Source organism: Heteronotia binoei, chromosome 7, assembly GCF_032191835.1.
Source record: "Heteronotia binoei isolate CCM8104 ecotype False Entrance Well chromosome 7, APGP_CSIRO_Hbin_v1, whole genome shotgun sequence".
NCBI classification, from domain to species: Eukaryota; Metazoa; Chordata; class Lepidosauria; order Squamata; family Gekkonidae; genus Heteronotia; species Heteronotia binoei.
In genome coordinates, this window is record NC_083229.1 from 27,189,684 (window position 1) to 27,211,479 (window position 21,796).

General features: G+C 46.0%; 1 protein-coding gene and 1 pseudogene across 1 annotated transcript in view; one reads left to right on the forward strand and one right to left on the reverse strand.

The window, feature by feature from the left end:
• The window catches only part of EXT1 (exostosin glycosyltransferase 1), a 367,772-nt gene that overhangs the window by 309,036 nt on the left and 36,940 nt on the right, over positions 1–21,796 (forward strand). Inside the window, exons 2-3 of the mRNA XM_060243282.1 lie at positions 6,910–7,003; positions 9,437–9,544. Coding sequence (XP_060099265.1) covers positions 6,910–7,003; positions 9,437–9,544 — 202 coding nt within the window. The remainder of the gene's footprint in view (positions 1–6,909; positions 7,004–9,436; positions 9,545–21,796) is intronic.
• On the reverse strand, positions 19,650–20,250 carry LOC132574700 (elongin-B-like; annotated as a pseudogene).

Here is a 21,796-nt window from a genome sequence, read left to right on the forward strand (position 1 = left end):
TCCTCAGGGAAACGGACCTCACTGAGAGCTGCTATGTCGATATTCAGCCTGAGAAGTTCGTGGGCAACTAGAGCAGAGCGTCATTCAGGGCGACCACTGTCTACTGTGTCAAGCATGGTTCTGATGTTCCAACACGCAAGCTTTAGTCTTTGCACACTTTGTGAGGCAGGTGCATGCCTTTTCTTTGTTGTTATTTTTTGACCGCAAGTAAGGATGCCCGTTGACCGCGGCTAGCCAACTGGGGTGGAGGAGACGAGCTTTGTTTAGGCCACCTTTTCTAGGCCCCTCTCCGTGTGGAGCAAGCAGTGCTGTCCCTAGATAAGGCTGCTTGGTCGTTCAGGGTGCTGCCGAAAAATGCTTTCGTCTCCGGGTTAGCATCAGGCGACCAATACCCTGAACCGCCTACATGCAGGATCGGGACTGCGGCTTCCAGTGGCACCTTCCACCTGCCGTTTCGCCCCTTGCCCATCGCTGCAGGACTTGATGCGTTGTGGGTTGTGTATGTGGATATGCCCTTCAGGCCTGCGCAGAGGAATTTTTTAGGTGAAGCCCAGTGTGCGCGGTACTGGCTCCACCCTTTCACCTGGGGGTCATCTGCCATGGCCCAGTAAGCCGGGACGCCGGCAGCGAGTCCTCCAGGTGGTAGGTGTTACATTAACGAGCTCTATCTGCCCGGGTTTGATGTTAGAGTTTTCCTTCTCTTAGGCTGGCAAGGTTGGTGGGCCCAGCCTGCCCATCCGGTTATACCGCCGGACAATTTGGTCGCACCATGACGTAGCAAACTCTGTGAAAAACGGGGGGGACCAGCGAGAAGGTGTTGCTACGGATGCAGTAATGCAGGAGAGGGCATTGCAGTGAACATCTGCCAAGCATAGCCAGACAGTGACCACGCGGCATTCACTACACCGGGAGAGGAGAGGCTATGTATTGCGCATACACTTTCCCTGGGGGGGTAGGATACCCAGAGGGAGCCCACCGCCCACCCCCCCAGCTATGAGCTAGCGCACAGTTTTTTAGCTTCCGGCTCACACATTTTTGTCTTAGCTCAAGAAAAATGGCCCCAGAGCAAACCGATTTATGCAGTAGCTCACAACTTTAATGCCAGTCGCTCACGAAGTAGAATTTTTGCTCACAAGGCTCCACAGCTTAGAGGGAGTTTTGGTTGAGAGTGCATGACTGGCTCAGGGTAACCCAGCGAGCTTCCATGGCACAAATCGGGATTTGAACCCCCGTCTCCCAAATATTAATCCAGGACACTTAACCACTGCACCACATAATTTTGTCCCATAGACTGTTTTGTAATCCTTCATTTTATCTTTGTAAAGGATTTGGATTGGCTCAAGGGTGTCAACAGGCACTGACCACACAATTTCAAGTATGCCCTCAGAGGGACTAGAAACCTCTCTAAATGAAAACTAAGATTATCAAAAAGCTGAATTATTTTACAATTCAACCTGTGCAGGTGTGGTCTCCAAATCTCAAGGAATCTGACAAGCCAGAGTCAGCAACCCGAGATGCAGCAGAGAAGGATGCTTAGTTGATAAGAATTCTTGTGTTCTTCTCCTTGCAAATTCCACATTGAGAGGTTTGGTTGCTTGAGGACTTTCATATAATTTGAGCAATTGAACTGCACAGCCTTGGATTACTCTAATGGTTTTTGTGTGAAAATTAAGTTAATTTAAGGCATAAGGAGGATAAAGGGGAAGAGGTAGAAATACCCACTACTTATTCAGCTTTTTCCCCCCACAGATCTTTGTATTATTTAAGACTGCAAGAGACACTGAAGTGCAAAGAGGATTTCTGTTTGGGTCTCTGCGAGGATAATCTTAATCCATTCCAAGGGGGCTTTTGTCTCAGACAAATTACACATCGTTGTTTCTGTAACTGGGCTTTCCTAATGATGGGATTTTGTAATTGGAAATTGTCTTACACTTGTCTTTATATCCTGAGTAGGAATAAATACAAAAGTAGATCTTGTTTTATGTTTTTCTATATGCACACCTCCTTTGAGAGGAGAAAAAAAAAAGTCCTCTAAAAATTCAGTGCCTGCAGGCTATGATTAAATGAGATTATTAGAGTTGCAGAAATCTCGGCATGCTATTTACTGTCAAAGTAGCACCTGTTCACAGAGTGCAGAAATCTCCAGAGCCACAGCACTCGTACATATGCACCGTGTGTTGGTCGGATATTTCATCTTGATCTTCCTTTTTTTTTTCTTTCTACTGAGAACCAACAAGGTTGGCAGGTCCAGAGCCATTTATGGGTTTGCCAGAAGCACAATTAGCTAATAACTGGTGCAAAACTGTTAGGGATTTGATGTGTGTTTTTGGTAAATGGTTCTGAAATGATTGATGAAATTGGAAAGAAAACAGTAGGGTCTAGCTGAATGCATTAATTCCACAGAACGTTGGTCGTTGCCCCTTTGTGTTTCATTGCCAAAAATGGTTTCTAGTCCCCCCCCCCCCTTTGCAACTTCTCCAAACCAATCTCATAGGCATTCAGAAGCTACCCTCAAATAGTCCCCTTCAACCCATAGTGTTACAGTGTGACTCATCCTTGTCAAACTTTTTTCATCCTTTCCTGATTGATTAAAAGAAATTTGTATTGATGCCTGATGGCTCTTGATGGCTGTCAGAGCTTTTCTCTCATGACGGTAAATTCATGCAGTTTTGTGCAGCGTTTGCAATGATGCAACTGGAATTGAAAGCACGGCTCAGTTAATCGGTCCCATTAAATTTACTTTGTTAATCGCCGATCATAAATGAGGGGGATTTATCATGAGACATTAACTGGAGTCACCACCCTGCCCTGCCGCAAGGAACGGTTGTGGAAATGAACGTGTTCTCTAAAGCTGCGCACTGTGTTTTGGGTCATTTCCATAAGTAGTGTAGTGGTTAAGAGCGGCAGGCTCTAATCTGGAGAACTGGGATTGATTCCCCACTCCTCCTGCACATGAAGCCTGCTGGGTGACCTTGGACCAGTCCCAGTTCTCTCAGAACTCTCTCAGCCCCGCCTGCCTCACGAGGTGCCTGTTGTGGGGAGAGGAAGAGAAGGAAATTATAAGCCACTTTGAGACTCCTTTAGATAGAGAAAAGGGGACTATAAAAACCAACTCCTCCTCCTCCTCTTCAAGATTTGATTCAACAATGCTGCTAGGGTTGCTCTGCACATGAGCATGTATAAAAATACAGGGGCTCAATTAACAGTAACCAGCAAAGGCTGAGGAAGAAGGCGACATGTAATCTTGCTCCCAATCCAACACTGCTAACAATGTTTCAGTAGGCTTACACTGGAGTAACTCTGCATAGGGTTGCACTGTGAAACAAGTGGAAGATTCTGTGCATTTAGGGGGAGATATTTGTTAGTTTCCTGCATTGTGCAGTGGGTTGGACTAGATGACCCTGGAGATCCCTTCCAACTCTATAATTCTAATTCTAAGTGTACTGTAGTAGATAAGCAAGATACTGTATGAAGGAACATAAGAACATATAGAACATAAGAGAAGCCATGTTGGATCAGGCCAACGGCCCATCAAGTCCAACACTCTGTGTCACACAGTGGCAAAAAATTTTATATACACACATACACTGTGGCTAATAGCCACTGATGGACCTGTGCTGCATATTTTTATCTAAACCCTTCTTGAAGGTGGCTATACTTGTGGCCGCCACCACCTCCTGTGGCAGTGAATTCCACATGTTAATCACCCTTTGGGTGAAGAAGTACTTCCTTTTATCCGTTTTAACCTGACTGCTCAGCAATTTCATCGAATGCCCATGAGTTCTTGTATTGTGAGAAAGGGAGAAAAGTACTTCTTTCTCTACTTTCTCCATCCCATGCATTATCTTGTAAACCTCCATCATGTCACCCCGCAGTCGACGTTTCTCCAAACGAAAGAGTCCCAAGCGTTTCAACCTTTCTTCATAGGGAAAGTGCTCCAGCCCTTTAATCATTCTAGTTGCCCTTCTCTGGACTTTCTCCAATGCTATAATATCCTTTTTGAGGTGCGGCAACCAGAACTGCATACAGTACTCCAAATGAGACCGCACCATCGATTTATACAGGGGTATTATGATACTGGCTGATTTATTTTCAATTCCCTTCCTAATAATTCCCAGCATGGCGTTGGCCTTTTTTATTGCAAACGCACACTGTCTTGACATTTTCAGTGAGAAAGGAAAGAATGCACAGGAAAATCGTGGAAGACCAAATGTAGAATCATAGAATTAAAGTTGGAAGGTTCCGAAAGACCATCCAGTTCAACCCCCCTGCACCAAGCAGGATGACCTAAAGCTCATCCCTGACAAATAATTGTCCAGTGTTCCTTTAAACCCCTCCAAGGAGGGGAAACCCACAAAATTGCTGGGCAACCAGTTCCATCTCTGCCTTGCCCTAATGGTTAAAGTTTCTTCTCCTCTATATTCTGCTGATCTCAATCTCAGTGCTTTTTTGGTGGAAAAAAACCAGCAGGAACTCATTTGCATGTTAGGCCACACCCCCGACATCACCACTGTTTCACACAGGGGTTTTTTGAAGGAAAACCCCAGCAGGAACTCATTTGCATAGTAGGCCACACCCCTTGACGCCAAGCCAGCCAGAACTGCGTTCCTGCTCAAAAAAGAGCTCTGCTCCCTCCCCATAATTTAAACTCATTGTTACAAGTCCTGTCCTCTACTACCAACTGAAACAGCACCCCACTATCCTCTAAATTACAGCCTTTAAGCATCTAAATTCAGATGCTTAAAAGGGTAATCGTATCATGCAGGGGTGTCGAACTCATTTGTTATGAGGGCCGGATCCGACATAAATGAGACCTTGTTGGGCCGGGCCATGTCGGGTTGGGCTGAGTCATGTCGGGCCAGGCCATATACCTATTTAAGATTAGGTAGCAGTAATATAAATTTTATAAAGAACACAGACAAACACAAATATATATATTTTAAAAAACTTAAAACATGCTTAAAACGTTAGCACTCATTAGTCTAAAAGATGCTTTCTTTGCATTTTTCCCATGGGATCCAGGGAACTGGGCAAAGAAAGCTCTGAGGGGGTTGGGTGGGGGAGCCTCAGCCAATAGAAGGAAGAGAGTCTTGGCTCAGTAGCTCTGCTGTGCAATTGAGAGAGCCTGGCAAAGCAAGCTATTCTTTCCCCCTTCCTCCCCAAGGGAAGAGCCTCAGCCAATAGAAAAAACAGAGGTTTTGTTCTGTAGCTCCTGTGCAATTGAGCAAGCCTTGCAAAACAAGCTGTTATACAGAAGGAAGCAAGATATAGGGAGAAGGAAGCAGATGACAGCCAGTTGCTTGGGGCCTGGTAGGAGCCTGGTATTATGTATACTGAATGAACTGTTTACAGCCTGAAAACCCAATCCCCAAAGCTTTTTTTCCAAGAAGGGAACTTAAACAGTGCCTTGCTTTTTTTTTTACAAATAGAAAACCAACACGTTCGGACAGTCTTTTGCAGTGCCCCCCCTCCTCCTTCCCCAAAGAAGGCTGTCTTCACCTATAGGACTACCTGGAAGGCAGCCAAACACACTTGAAATGTCTTCTGCACTAAGGTGCTGTCATTTATCAAGTTTCTGATTGATTTGTCATCTCAAAGCAAGATAATTGACTAATGACCCACTCCTAAAACTTGCTGCTCCAGGAGTGTTGAATGGGATGTACGGTCATCCTAGTGCTGTGATGTTAGCGGTTCTCCAACTCTGAGCCGTGACCCCCAAAGTGTGAGTCATAACTCGGATGGGTTGCAATGCTCAAATTCCTGAACCGGGGAGAGAAGGTTCTCTGAGAAGGGAGGGTGGAGCTGCTACATTCTTTCTGGGGATGTGAATTTCATTTAAAGAAGCATCCATGTGAAGAAACCGGGTAGACACTAATTGGGAGCTCTTTTCCCTGCAGATCCTCTGGTTTTTCTTTTGGCTTTCAGTAACAACCTCTCCTGTTCACTGCTGGTCTTATTGCTTAAACAGTTAAAGAAATTTACAAATGGTAAACACATCCTTGTCTTTGAAGCACTTAAACCAGCGGTACTCGCTCTACAGCTTGCAGAGAAGCACTTTTGGAACTATAATTCAAGGCTTTTTTTGTAGCAGGATCTCCTTTGCATATTAGGCCACCCCCCCCCCCATGTATCCAATCCTCCTGGAGCTTACAGTAGGCCCTGTAAGAAGAGTCCTGTAAGCTCTTGGAGGATTGGCTACATCAGAGGGGTGTAACCTAATATGCAGAGTTTCTGCTACAAAAAAGCCCTGAAAATTTTCAGAATCGCATTAGTTTCCATCCCTGCATGTGGCCTGCACCTCAGGGAGGGTTTGCAGCTTACCCGTTTCTCTGGCAGTGGCTGTTCCAAGGTGGAAACCACCTGCCAACCACAAGTCCCCTCAGGCAAGAGCCTTGATGCTTCCCTGAAACCTGGTGCAGGTGCCACATCAGAGAGCAGGACTCAGAAGAGCCACACAATGGGACGGGAGAGAAAGGCAAGTCAGACAGTGCAGATGCCACTGTCCTGCAACAGTGCAGAGGCCAGTAGGCGCCCTGTGATGGTATTCATCTCTGCCGTGTTGGCTGCTGCAGGCCTCCATAGCCAGGCCCACCCTTCCATTCCTTCTTCTTGCCCACTGTTGCCATATATTTCTGTGCCCGCTTTCTCCCACAAACCATTTGTTCAGCTTAAAGGGTCCCTGCCGTATTCTCTAGCTGTACCAGTCTGTCAGGGAATATTCGTATTCACATTTTTCCCCCTGTTTTCTGCTTGGTTCACTCCTCACTGTTTATGCTAGTTTTACAGATGTGAACTTGTCCAGGGATGATGCTAACCAGATGCACATCGCCAGATGTTTACATTTTCATGCACCATTTCCCCAGGACTCATTGTTAATTTATCTTTTCCCTCTTTTCTCTCTCCCGTTAGGTATGATTATCGTGAAATGCTGCACAATGCCACTTTCTGTCTGGTCCCCCGTGGCCGGAGGCTTGGATCCTTCAGGTTCCTGGAGGCCCTGCAGGTAAGATCAACGTCTGTCTGAAGGCTGGAAACCATTTAGCGCTCTTGTAAGCTGGGATTCCTCGTGGTGTGATCTCGAGGCAGGGGAAGGCGGATTGGAGACTTCATTTCCCTAATAGCCCATAATCCTGCTTTCGCTGTTGGCAGCTGTTTCAGGAGAGGCACTTAGTACCCAGAGTTCGTGCACAGATTGGATTGCTGTGTTACCTCTACGGAGAGGGCTTCCCCAGTGCAGAGAGAGGGTCAGAGCTGTCTTGAGTGTGTTTGTCGAACAGGAGAAGAATGGGGGCTGAGAAAATCTTCTATTCTTTAGAGAAATGCTGACTTTATCTGTCCAGGAAGTTAGAAGGAAATAATTAATTTGGCTTATTGTTTTAATTCAGCCAACACAAAATTGCCTATAAATTCTGCTCATGTTTTCACTTTGCATAGTAAATAAGTTTTAAGGGATTTCTTCTCTGGGTTTGCGGCAGATGGCAGGCAGCAGGAAGGGACATGTCCAGAGTTAACGTGACACTGAACACAGTTGGAAATGAAGGGCATCTCCGCAGGGGGAGAACGGAGGATTAGGTCTTGGACGCCTGATATCTGTGCTCAACTCCCACTATGGTTTACCGGAATGTCAGTCAACAGAAATTGAAAATTCTACAGCCCATCATGAATGGCAACTCTCACAGGGTAGAAGAAAGATTATTATAGTTCATACGGCGTCTTTTTTTTTTTGTCCTGGTGTCATCTTTGGTGTCTCTGGTTTGGCCAGACCAGGAGAGGGCACCTCTTACATTTGGGGTCCCCACCATTTTTGATCCTGTGGGCAGTTTTGGAATTCTGACACAGCATGGGGGCAGAGCCACAAAATGGCTGCCCTGGAGGTGCAGACAGCTGCGAAATTATTGTTGCAGCTTACCTTGTGTTGACAAAGCAACGTTTTTAAAAATCTCCAATAGCCAATCTGAAACTTTGCTGGGGAAAAGCCCCACATAGCTCCATCTGCTTTCTAAAAATTCTTGGCAGGTATCAGAAAAGGTGTTGGCAAGCGCCTTGGTACCTATGGGCATTGGATTGGGACCCCTGCCTTACACAGACATGCCCAAATGCATCAAATGGGAACCGAAATGAGCCTGTTTGGACCTTTGGGCACGTCTGTATAGAAAGTGCCTGTTTTCTCAGTATAAAATGCTGGAAAAGTCATTTATCTCTGAAGACACATGCGAATATAACACAAAGAATAGCAATATATAAACAGCAGTAGAGAAATGATGATCATCCATTGACTGTGTAGCTGGTTCTAGACACTCATTATTCAGACTTTCTTCAATCCACCAGGTGGATTGAAAGGTGGACCTTTTGTTTTCAAATAGGTTTTCAGTTGAGAATTGAATGGGGTGGGAGGAGACAAGTAGCAGGTTAACTGTATCCTCTGAACGATAGAATTCACTATACAATCTGTGCGAGACCAAGTCACGAGAAGACGGAGGTGTTTCTGATGTTTATATTTTATCCTTCCCTTATTCAGAGGGTGAGGTTCATGCCTTCTCATCCTTTTTGTCCTCACAACAGCCCTCTGAAGTGTAGTAGGTTAAGTCATAGGCTGGCCCAAGGCCACTCAGTGTGTATCGGGATTGGGTGGGGATTTGAACCTGGCCCTTCCCAGACTACGTCCTGCTTGCCAGCCTCTGCTCTGCACTGGCTTGCATAGGTTGCATTCCCAAGAGCCTGTCTTATAGGCCTCACACTACAGTTCCCATCATTCAGTGAGACTGTGAGGAACAACATCTGCAGCCAAATATTTACGTTTCTTTCTTATTTGCAATATTTATATGCTGCTTTTTCTTATGATCATAATTCGGAAAGCAGTTCATAGTTAATAGGACAAGTTTAAAACAGCAATGACTTTTGCCGTGTATGGTGTCAAGGCTACATATTTACTAAGCAAAATCAGAACAGAAAAGAAAAGAACTGGCCAAATAAATAGGTCTCCCTTCCTTACAAAGGAAAGGAGGAAATGTGCCTGCAGTTCCTCCCACTAAAGGATAAAGGAATACAAAGGGAGACGGTTAAAATTATAGGTTTTCCCATAAAAATCTGTGACTTGTGGAATTCCTCTTGAGGCCTTTACCAAGCTCTAAGCCAAGGTAAGTTAATTGAACTGAGTCCCAGTCCTCTTATGCTGGCTGCTTGTCTTTCACCACTGGACGCGATGGTCTCTGTGGCTCAGATCTTCAAGCAGGGTTGCTGGATTTGCCAATGCAACATGAGAACAAATTCTAAGGGGCTTTAACTGTCAGTTATTTCCACAAAGCTCTGCTTCCAGCCCCCTGTTTAAAAAAGCAACAACAACAAAGACTGCAATTACATTTCTCGCAGACCTTTAAGCACCAGCCCACAAACACACTTGTTTCTTTCCCCTGATTTTTAATGATTCTCTATGCAGGCTGCCTGCGTCCCTGTGATGCTTAGCAATGGATGGGAGTTGCCATTCTCTGAAGTGATTGATTGGAATCAAGCTGCTGTCATAGGGGATGAAAGATTGTTATTACAGGTAAGGCTGGGGTCGGGGGGAGGGCTGTGGCAGGTGACAGCAGCCACCTTCTGCCCTTCCAGGAAAGATGTCTCCAAAAGGTCATGGCTGTAAAAGAGATTTTTATCGGGAAGGATTTGTCTGTGTCATTGTGAATATTAACTCGTTTAATAAGGCATCATTCACTGGCTGACGTGAAGGTCTCTCAGGCCTCCAAATGTCTTGGTTAAAAATGTGGGGGCATCTGAAGTCTTTTTTTTCCGAATATAAATGCAGAAGTGTGCTGAGGACATCAAGAGTTGCAAAGTACTTGGAACAGAAGGCGACTTGGGCTTCAAAAATGCCGGTCGTTCTGTGGCCTCTGTGATTTCTTTTTCCCTTCCCCCTTGAGCTTCTGCTAGAAACTTCCATCAGGCAAATCCGCTGATCTCCAGACAAATTCTGTTACCATTTGGTAAAATTCCACAATATGAAACACAGTTCTGTATGATTTGCATGACCTGCCTGAATTGTATAATTTATATGATTTTATAGACATTTGAAATTTGACATTTTAGACTTTTTGGATTCTTATAAAATTTTTAGGATCAAATATACTTCTTGGAATATTTTGATGGTTTTGATGGTATGACTCAACCTTCCATCCTTCCAAGGTCAGCTTGCTGGGGGGAAAGTGTAGATGACTGGGGAAGGCAATGGCAAACTTCCCCGTAAAAAAGTCTGCCGTGAAAACGTCATGATGCAACATCACCCCAGAGTCAGAAACAACTGGTGCTTGCACAGGGGACTACCTTTACCTTTTTTATTATTATTATTCAGCCAGTATCATAATGCCCCTTTGTAAATCGATTGTGTGGCCTCATTTGGAATACTGTGAATAATTCTGGTCACTGCACCTCAAAAAAGATATTATAGCATCAGGAAAAGTCCAGAAGAGGGCAACTAGAATGATTAAAGGGTTGGAATACTTTCCCTATGAGGAAAGGTTAAAACACTTGGTGCTCTTTAGCTTGGGGAAATGTCGACTGAGGGGGTGACATGATAGAGGTTTACAAGATTATGCATGGGATAGAGAAGGTAGAGAAAGAAGTACTTTTCTCCCTTTCTCACAATATGAGAATTCGTGGACATTCAATGAAATTGCTGAGCAATCAGGTTAGAATTGATAAAAGGAAATACTTCTTCCCCCAAAGGGTGATTATCACATGGAATTCACTGCCACAGGAGGTGGTGGCAGCTACGAACATAGAGAGCTTCAAGAGGGGACTGGATAAACATATGGAGCAGACGTCCATCAGTGGCTATTAGCCACAGGGTATAGATGGAACTCTCTGTCTGGGGCAAATGATGCTCTGTATTTTTGGTGCTTGGGAGGGGCCAGGCAACAGTGGAAGGTCTTCTAGTCTCCTGGCCCCACTGATGGACCTTCTGATGGCACCTGGTTTTTTTGGCCACTGTGTGACACAGAATGTTGGACTGGATGGGCCATTGGCCTGATCCAACATGGCTTCTCTTATGTTCTTATTATGGTCAGTGGCCTGTGGCTTGTAAATAATGGTCTTTGACTGTAAATAAAACATTCATTCATCAGGCATATTTTAAATTATTAGCCATCTTGTAAGGGTAGAGAGGCAGGTATCTGGGGTCAGACCTCCCACCCCCACACTTAGCTCTGAGGAGACAGAGGCCTCCAGACCGTGCCAAGGGAACCATCCAAGAAGGACCACAGAAGCCCAACCTGGCATTGCAGGAGCAGCTTCCCAGCTCTCCATGATGCTCAGGACGTGCCAGGCAGGTCGGAGGCCAGCCAGCAGCCATATCCCAAGGGCTGGTGGCAGAGGCACGGAGTGACAGTGGTGGCAGAATGGCAGCAGAACCTACCACAGGCGGTGGCCCATTCCTCATTTGTTGTGGGAGCCAGGAAGGCTTCTTTGGAAGGAGCAGGCTGCGCTGGCTTCCTTTGGCCAGCAGGGGCTAGAGGAGAAGCCTTATAAAGCTTTCTGAGGGGGAGGGGCAGGGAAAATGGGAACCTAGGCAACCGGCTGCTCATTGGGCCTAGAACCCACCACTCCCCATAGACCTGCCCCCCTGGATAGAGGCAGTGGCTGAGAACAGAGTTGTCCCACCCCCAGGCAGCCCTTTAAAAGGTGCACCTGGCAGGAAAGCCAGACCTTACCTAAGGCAGTTGGGGAGAAGGTACTGGCAGGAGTCAAAAAGGGAAGAGGATGCTGTTAAAAAACAACACTCCTCCTGCCAAATTTTTTCCCCCAGGGCAAGCCCTACTGAAGGAACCCTGGAGGAGGAGGCAGCCCTGGACTCCAGCCAAAATTGGAGTCTGACAGCATTTGTTTATTTGTAAATAAACAAATTAATTTTTAAAATATAAGAAGTTTTGTGTGTTAAGGAGTTGCACGTACATAGAAGTTTCTTCCCTGATAACTAAGAAGTTATTTGTATGTTGTGCGGAAACATACAAAGTAGATGTGTGTCCCTGCAAAGGCTGGGAGAACAGCCAGGTGGGTGGATCTAGAGGCAGCATTTGTGTGAACTGGTGCTTCCATGTGGGCGATGTACAAGCGCCCACCATGATTTCTCTTATGGCAACTAGTTGGTATGAAAACAAAGGTGGCCACGCCCATTCTGGCACTCCTGTTCACACAAATGCTGCCTCAGCATGAGGCCTAGATTCAGCTCCATATGCTTCTAAGCCTGTAGACTGAGTGCTTCAGTCTGACCTTTTCTCCTCAGTCTCGGAGCATTTGAGTTTTCCCTCCAAAAGCTGTAGTGGAATTGCTGTTGCTTTTCTGCCTTCTCTCACAATGTGTTCATTGGCTGTCTCAGGTTGTCGGAAACAATTTGTTCTGCAGGGACCTTTTCGCCATGCATCTGCTCTCTGTTTGTGCCATGCTGCAGACTCAATTGTGTGGGAGACTGACGGGTGGGAAAGAAAGAGATGAAGCCAGATCCCTTCCTGGCCAAGCGGTCTGTGCACGTGAACAGAGTCGGTGGCCATAAATAACAGCACAAATGTCCCTCAGCCTGTGCAAAAAAAAAAAAAATGGTTCTTGACCCAAAACAAATTGTGTGAATGTAACTCAAACTATTTTACCTGCGCAAGGCCAGAAGCCCTAATTCGAGTGAAACGTTTTTGCTCACATACCTGGATATGGGTAGGCCAATTAAGAGAACATTTACCAACATTTCCCCAAAAGTAAAGCAATGTAAGATGTGAGTCCCATTTGAGGCAGTTTGGTGATGCCCCAGTCCTCCTCCACATGAAGCCAGCTAAGTGACCTTGGGCCAGTCACAGCACTCTCAGAACTCTCTCAGCCCCACCTCCCTCATGGAGTGTCTGTTGTTGGAGAGAGGAGAAGGTGATTGTAAGCCACTCTGAGACTCCTTCGGGTAGTGAAGAGTGGGGTATAAAACCAACTCCTCCTCCTCTTCTTCAATCACCTCACAAAATTTGTCAGGTGCTAGCAGTGCTGCCTTAGTCATTGAACACAGCGTGGATCTTGCTTACACCAACGAAATGCAGGATGTGGTTATCCCTGTCAGGAGGGATTTTGGAAGCCTCCTGCTGCTGAGCTTGAATTCCTTGGAGACCTGATCACTCTAGTTAGCCAACCCAAATTTAGATGTGTTAGCAGACTTGGTTGTCCAAGGGGAAGAGGTCTTAGTCTCAAGAGGATTAGCCGTCTGGTCTCTTGAAAACAGGGCAGCAACTATTTTTTCTTCGGTGAAACTAGGACAGCCTCCTAGCTTTTCCTTCCCATAAAAGTATACTTTGTCAGGGAGAGCCATAACTGGTACTGGAGCAGAATCCAGCTACCCTTTCTCCCATGAATAGGCCCTCAAAGCTATTCATATCACCCAGAGTGAGAAACCTCGACCTTTAATGATTTCCCCAAACTATGGCACAAAATACATATAACGTTAACAGAGACTATACATTTCCATTTGTGCTATTTGCAGGGGGAAAGCAAAAGTTATAAAAAATATATATGCAGATGAATTTCCAGTGGTTAAGCTTGGTTACTGAGAGCCAGTTTGGTGTAGTGGTTAAGTTTGTGGAGTCTTACCTGGGAGAACCAGGTTTGATTCCCCATTCCTCCACTTGCACCTGCTTATGTGATCTTGGGTCAGCTACAAGTTCTCTCAGAGGTGTTCTGCTGAAGAGCAGTTCCGGGAGAGGTTTCTCAGCCCCACCTACCTCACAGGAGAGAGGAAGGGGAAGAAAATTGTAAGCCGCTCTGAGACGCCTTCGGGAAGGGCTGCCACATTGGGCCGACGGGGGGAACCTTCCCCGACGTTGCCAGTGCGATGACGTCACCCAGAAGTGCTCTCTGTTGTTGGAGAGAGGAGAGGGTGATTGTAAGACACTCTGAGGCTCCTTCAGGTAGTGAAGAGTGGGGTATAAAACCAACTTGTCCTCTTCTTCTTCAGTCACCTCCGTCACCTAATAGAATTTGTCAGGTGTTAGCAGTGTAGCCTTAGTCATGGAAACAGCGTGGATCTTGCTGACATCAAGGAAATGCAGGATGGCTAGAAATGCAGAATGGCTAGAGCATCTGGGAAAACCATAGAGTTTTCCCGAAAACGCCTAGAGTGACTGCCGCGCGACATCACTGGCGCGATGACATCACTCACAGGTACGTCCCCTGCCAGAGGCTCCGAGGGACTTGGCAACCCTGCCTTCGAGTAGTGAAGGGCAAGGTATAAATTCAATCTCTTCTTCTTTCCTGTGTCTCTGCAGGAAGTATTAGAGTTTCTCCTTTAGGTGGCTCTCTCAATAAATGCTTCCTAATTGGTTATATGAACATACATACAGAGTCAGATTTTTTTTGTCCTTCTAGCCCAGAACAATCTCCTGTGATGAGACAACAGCTCTCCAGAGCATATATTTTGCTCTGTGACCTGTGCTCACCTTGTAACTTGGGAGGAAAGGAAAAGGAAAGGTCCCCTGTGCAAGCACCAGTCGTTTCCGACTCTGGGGTGACGTTGCTTTCACAACGTTTTCACAGCAGACTTTTTAACAGGGTGGTTTGCCATTGCCTTCCCCCGTCATCTACACTTTCCCCCCCCAGCAAGCTGGATACTCATTTTACCGACCTCAGAAGGATGTAAGGCTGAGTCAACCTTGAGCCGGCTACATGAAAACCCAGCTTCCACTGGGGATCGAACTCAAGTCGTGAGCAGAGCTTAGGACTGCAGTACTGCAGCTTTAACACTCTGTGCCACGGGGCCCTTGTACAACTTGGGAGAGGGAAGCATAAAACACAAAAGGGTCATGGCTGAGCGCTTTGTAGGCAGAAGGTCCCACGTTCAGTCCTGAGCATCTCCAGTTAAAATGATCGGGAAGCAGGTGATGTGAAAAGCCTTTAGCTGAGTCCCTGAAGAGCATCCGTCAGTCAGAATAGACAATGCTGACTTTGAGAGCCCAGTGGTCTGTCTACATATAAAGTTGCCTTCATGAAGCACACCCCCACCCCTGATCTGTAAGCTCTATCACACAGCAATTTTGAAAATTTGCATAATGAGTTGCCAAATGTATTTCCATAAAAAGTAATTACAGAGAAGACAGCATACGACAAGAATACAGGTAAGATAATATATTATAAAATCAGCAAAAGCTACAGTTTGTTTAAAAATAGCAATTAAAACACTATTGTTTTAAATTTGAGTTGTAGGTTTTTTAATTGTTCCATTTTTGTTGTGATCCGCCCTGAGCCCGTTATGGGAAGGGCGGAATATAAGCCTACTAAATGAATAAATATATAAAATACATACTCAGCAGTGTTCCAGAAGCAATAAGGTTCCCCTTAAAGCCAGAAGGCCTGTAGAGAGGAGAGCTGCATGCAGTTCCTGAGGGAGGGAGGGCCAGAGCTACTGAGAAGATTTTTGTGTGAATGCAGATTCCTGCTGCAGATCCCTTCTCCCTCCGCCATGGAAAGCCAGGGCTTTTTTTGAACAGGGACGCACAGGAATACAGTTTCAGCTGGCTTGGCATCAGGGGGTGTGGCCTAATGTGCAAATTAGTTCCTGCTGGGCTTTTTCTACAAAAAAAGGCCTGTGGGCAGCCTTAGAGTATGGGGAGGATCACATGAGTAGATGCAGTCCTGCAGGTATTTTGGACTTTGGATTGAGCTGGAAACCAGTGACAGCCAACGTGTCTGCGTATAAAGTGCCATCAAGTTGTGGCCAACGTACTGCAACCCCTTGGGGTTTTCAAGGCAAGAGGTGTTCAGAGGTGATTTGCCATTGCCTGCTTCTGCGTAGCAACCCTGTATTTTCTTGGTGGTCTCCCATCCGAGTACTCTGCCAGGCTCAAAGATCAGTGAGCCAGTGTAAACGATGTAATTTTGGTCTAAATTGCTTGTTTCAGCGAGCCCCAGTTTGTTGGAATAAAACGGAATCCAGACAAGATGGTGGGGCGGTGATGCTGGTCAGAAAGGCAGATAACAGTGAGAGTGAGCAGTGGGTGCTCTCTGCATTTATGGATCGTTTCATCCCCTGCAAATGTTCACTTTGCTGCTGCTCACTCATGGGTCTTTTTTGCTGCTGGATGAATTGAGGCCATCTTTATCTTTCTTAAAATACCATTCGGGCTTGGAAGTCAGAACTTTTTCAGAGGGCCTTTGAGATCACTTAGTGTTCTGTACTTGTTAAGAGTGTCAAAGTAGTATCTGCGAGACCCAGGTTTGAATCCCCACTCATGCCATGAAACTTGCAGGGTGACCTTGAGCCAGTCACATTCTCTCAGACTAGTCTACCTCACAGGGTTACTGTGAGGATAAAATGGACGAGAGGAGAATGACGTAAGCTGCTTTGGATCCCCATTGGGGAGAAAGGCGCAAGGTATAAATTAATTAATTAAATAAGAGATCGACATTTTTGCTGTTTTTCAAAAAAGGGTAAAACCCAGAACACTTTCAGAAAGCAGTTGCCTGAACCACTGTGGTGCTTAATTTTGATATAAACTAAAGGTTTTAAACCTTTTTGATTTTGGGTGATGCTGCTGCTGTTGGTGGTGGCCTATATTATAAATCGGAAACGCCTTTGAGTGATATGGAAAAGCACCCAGTTGTATTTTTGTCTGCTCCTAGCCTCAAAACTATAGTATGAGAACTCTTTTAAAGCTGTTTTATGTGGTTTTTATGCCCTTGGCAGGGGTTTTAATGCTAGGTTTGTTAATCCTGGGGTTTAAATTGTTAGCTACTTTTTATTATATATATTTTTTCACTGTGTGTTGCTTTGCAAGTCTCTTGGAGCAGGTTCTCTGGAGAAGGTGACCTAGGGATTTTCTAAATAAATGTATTTCCCCAACCCTTTCCCCCCTGAGCTGGGTAAACCATACTTAATATCCCAATCTTAGAACCTAATCAGGGTTGGCCCTGGTTTGTATTTGGACTGGAGACCACCAAGGAAGTTCAGGGTTGCTATGCAGAGGCAGGCAATGGCAAGCCACCTCTGAATGTCTCTCACCTTGAAAACCCTACAGGGTCATCTTAAGTCATTTTCTACAAAATGAGCCTTTGCATCTGCGTCTTGACAGCACTTTCCTCCACCACTAGACTCTTCAAAGCCAACCTTTTACAGAGTCTTACAAGAGTTTGGTGTAATGGCTAATTGTGCGGACTCTTATCTGGGAGAACCAGGTTTGATGCCCCACTCCTCCACTTGCAGCTGCTGGAATGGCCTTGAGTTAGCCATAGCCCTCGCAGAGTTGTCCTTGAAAGGGCAGCTTCTGTGAGAGCCCTCTCAGCCCCACCCACCTCACAGGGTGTCTGTTGTTGGGGGAGAAGATATAGGAGATTGTAAGCCGCTCTGAGTCTCTGATTCAGAGAGAAGGGTGGGGTATAAATCTGCAATTCTTCTTCTAGTTCCCTGTTAATGTTACCAGCCCATTTATGTCAATGGCCACGTCTGGGAATTCCCAGAGCAGTGTCAGAATTTTTGCATAAAGTTCCTAATCTCCCCCCCCCCCCCGCACTACCTTAATGTGCCGATCTTTGTCCTTTTTCCTGTAACATGCAATTGATTCTCTTTGCAGCTGCTTCCTTGCTTGAGTAGCTACTACCCCATTATTAACAGTGGTTTTTAAAGAGTTGGCATGGAGCCCAAATGTCTGCTCTGGGAAATGTTTTTTGTTGTGTTACAGTTTCTCATTTCCCGTTTTAGACCGAGCGAGGATGTTTTTATTTACATATTCTCGTCATCGTCGCGGCGGCTTGAGATCCAGGAAAGCTTAGCCCTGCCATCACGCCTTTGAAAAAAAAAATCAAAACAAATGTGTAGCACATCTGCCCCCCCCTTCCCTTGTTTTACTCAAATGACCTGCTATTAAAATATCATTTCATTCTAATATTTTTAGCGTATTTGTAGCAGATTGGCATCGATTAATCATTGCTGTACACTCCGCTTCTAGGGCAAGAAGATTAATAGCAAATAGCAAAAAATGGTTCAAAAATAGAAGCTCTGATTTTGGTTTCCATCTGTTAAAACTGAGCCAACATACAGAAGTGCACTAAAAAAAAATTCTAAGCTTCTCCTGGTTTTGAAGCTTGCTCTATCTGATGCATGAGATTGGGCTTCATTTCCTTTTTGTTTTAATTGTTGGAAGATTCCCCCCCCTCCCCCCAGAATAAAAAAAAAAGTTCAACAAAACAAACAGTGAAGGGGGGAAGGAACTTATCTGTTGCAGTGACCTATACACATGCATGCACTTAAAACATTAGGGAATAGCTAAGAATGCATTGTTCACAAACATTCAGCACACATTCACCTGATTTTTTTCCTATATATTTGCCTTCAACAGAGCTACAGTTTGATTTTTAATTATTTTGCACAGCCTTTTTCAGATTGTTATTAGAATATTAGATGTACTGTTATGATCTCTCTTAGGAAAATGTGATTGTAAGAGTGTTTTAAAATAATGTTCCACCATTATTCCCCAATTTTTTCTATGAACATAAGCCATGTTGGATCAGGCCAATGGCCCATCCTGTCCAACACTCTGTGTCACATAGTGGCCAAAAAACTCAGGTGCCATCAGGAGGTCCATCAGTGGGGCCAAGACACTAGAAGTCCTCACACTGTTGCCCCTCCCAGGCACCAAGAATACAGAACATCACTTGCCCCAGACAAAGAGTTCCAACAATACGCTGTGGCTAATAGCTACTGATGGACCTCCACTCCATATGTTTATCTAATCCCCTCTTGAAGCTGGCTATGCCTGTAGCCACCGCCACCTCCTGTGGCAGTGAATTCCACGTGTTAATCACCCTTTGGGTGAAGAAGTCTCTCATCTAAGAACTAACCAGGGCCAACCCTGCTTTGCTTCCAAGATCTGAAGAAGTCATGCTAGCCTGGGCTGCGGCTTCTTGTAACAATTCGGTGGACAAAGATTGTATTGCTCCTGCTAGACAAACAGAGAACCTCCTCTGGTGTGGCACACCTGGTTAAGGTACTGAGCAGAGAACAAGGAAGGCCATGGCTGAAACGTCAGTTCTGGCATGAATGAACATAGTCGGCCCTTCACCTGCCTGCTGTATCCTAAGTCTCAGTCTAACCCTTGCACATTTTCCACCACCACTACCCAGTTTGGTGTAGAGCCGGTTTGGTGTAGTGGTTAAGTGTGCGGACTCTTATCTGGGAGAACTGGGTTTGATTCCCCACTCCTCCACTTCCACCTGCTAGCATGGCCTTGGGTCAGCCATAGCTCTGGCAGGAGTTGTCCTTGAAAGGGTAGCTGCTGTGGGAGTCCTCTCCAGCCCCACCCACCTCACAGGGTGTCTGTTGTGGAAGAGGAAGGTAAAGGAGATTGTGAGCCGCTCTGAGACTCTTCGGAGTGGAGGGCGGGATATAAATCCAATATCTTCTTCTTCTTCTACCCCGCTTTACAGGCTGGTTGTCAGAGTTACTAATATAATACAACGAACATTCAAAAGGTTCTGAGTTGGAACCTGTGCAACTGTAAATAGAACAGTTTTGGATTTCCACCACCCCCCCCTCCTTTCTGTAGCTGGCCCTGACTTCTGAGAGACCCCGTGCAGAACTCAGACACCGTTATAACTCAGGAGAAAAACTTATTAATTAAAAAAAAATTATACCACTTTACTCCGGCTGAACTTTTATTGTTTCCAAAACCAAAACATAGCTCTGTTGGATGAATGAGGAGATGCTCTGAATGGGGAGCATATAGTCTTGCTTAGAGGGGGTGGAGTAAAAGGGGAGGAGCCTGGACTGGAGGGGAAAGGGCAGCGCCATGACTCTCTCCACCCTGGAGGCTTCAAGAAGGGCAAGGGAGGAGGGGGGTTGCCATGGGACGTGCAGCTCACTCCACCTCTTGGGTGCTCTCATTGCACTGCTTGTTCATTCGCACTGCTGCTGGAGTCCTGGGAGCTCTGGAGGGCTGAAGAAGGGCTCAGTGCAGAGGGGCTCAAAGGTATCATCACTGATCTTGAAGGCCAAGCTGGAGCTGGAGCTGGAGCTTGGGGTCGCCTGACTGGTGAAGCCACAGTCTCCGAGGGTCTTGCTGTCATCCAGCAAACTGGTCATCCTTGTATAGCCTCTGGTCTTCCGAGGGTCTCTTTAGAATCCCCTCCACGATTCTTTTCAGCTCATACACTGTACTTAATTCCTTGGCGATTGTGAAGATGGTTGTCTTGTGACATCGGCTCATTAGAAAGACATCCATCTCTGCAGCTGTAGCCTCTGCCCAGACCACCCCCCCCCTACCATTTTACTCCTTGCATCTCACCTAGAATTTCTGCAAGTTAGAGTGAGACAGTTTTCACTTATTCCTTCTATTGAGGGAGACCTCTGACCCCCACCCACACAACCTCAGCTATTCCTGGGGCTGCCCTGCCTTCAGGGGCTGCTGCAGGAGGGCGGGAAATCAGTGGGAACTATTCCCCCCCGCCAGCTGTGGAAATTCTAGATAGGAACCAAGCCAAACAAAAGACCATATGAAATACAATCTGTGTTATGCATAAATCAATAAATCTGCACCGAGCTATCACACACCAGTCCTGGCTGCCTGTTGCATACCGAAGCCATTTCAAGGTCCTGGCATTAACCTTCAAAGCCCTATATGGCCTAGGACCTATCTCTCTGCCAGACTGCCTTGCCCCACATGTTCCCCAGAGAGCACTTTGATCAAGTTCTCAAAATCTTTTGGTTGTCCCTGGGCTAAAAGAGGCTAAGCTAAATTCCACCAGAGCAAGAGCCTTCTCGGTGGCAGCCCCAATAATCTGGAACACCCTCCCAGAAGCCATCAGGGCCCTGAGGGCCTTATTGCAATTCCGCAGGGCCTGTAAGACTGAATTGTTTCAGATGGCATATGACATTTAAATGGGAGAGGGCTGCCACCTCACCTGGATCTATCTCGCATTAGTACCAACTGCCTAGGATCTGAACACTTTGGAGAAAGGAAAATACTAATTTAATTTAATTTTTCAATTTATACAGTTTCAATTTTCGAATTGCAAGTGGGCCCTGGGCAGCTCACATTTATAGAAACATTAAACAAACCACATCCAGACTGGACAAAATCATAATTACAGGATCTGTAGAATTACAGAATTATCAAAGTAGTATTCAACATACTATATGATCCTACCTGAATAGATGAAGTAGCACCATTGTGATTTTATCTGATTGTTTTACTGATTTAACAATGTTTATTTTATGTTGTTAGCTGCCTTGAATGGGCGGGATATAAATCGTAGAACGGGCGGGATATAAATCTAACGTAATAAATAATAAAACAGAGTCTGCAATAAATGCAGCTCAAAACTCTACTTGCCAATTTGTGAAAGGCACTGCAAATAAGCTTTCTCTTGCATGGCTTTCTGAACTTAACAGAGAAGAGAGCCAGTTTGGTGTAGTGGTTAAGTGTGCAGACTCTTATCTGGGAGAACCGGGTTTGATTCCCCACTCCTCCACTCACAGCTGCTGGCAGGGGCGGCCCGACGCCCCATGGCGCCCTAGACAGACTCGCTGCCTGGCGCCCCCCCCCGTGCCTTCCCCTCCCCTCTGTGGCTCTGCACACACACCCCTCCCGCACCTCCCCACTGCGCCTCCTTATCCCTCCCTCCCTTTGGACCCTTTCCCACCCCCTCGTGCCAATTTCAACGCCAAAACCGGCTCTAAGGCCGCATTCCAGCTCTCTAAAGGCCCCCCCCCGGCTGAACACTAGAATTGAGGGTAAAACCGTGCCGTGGGGCTGGGCTGCGCTCACTGTCTCTCAGGAAGAGCATCCTGAAAGGG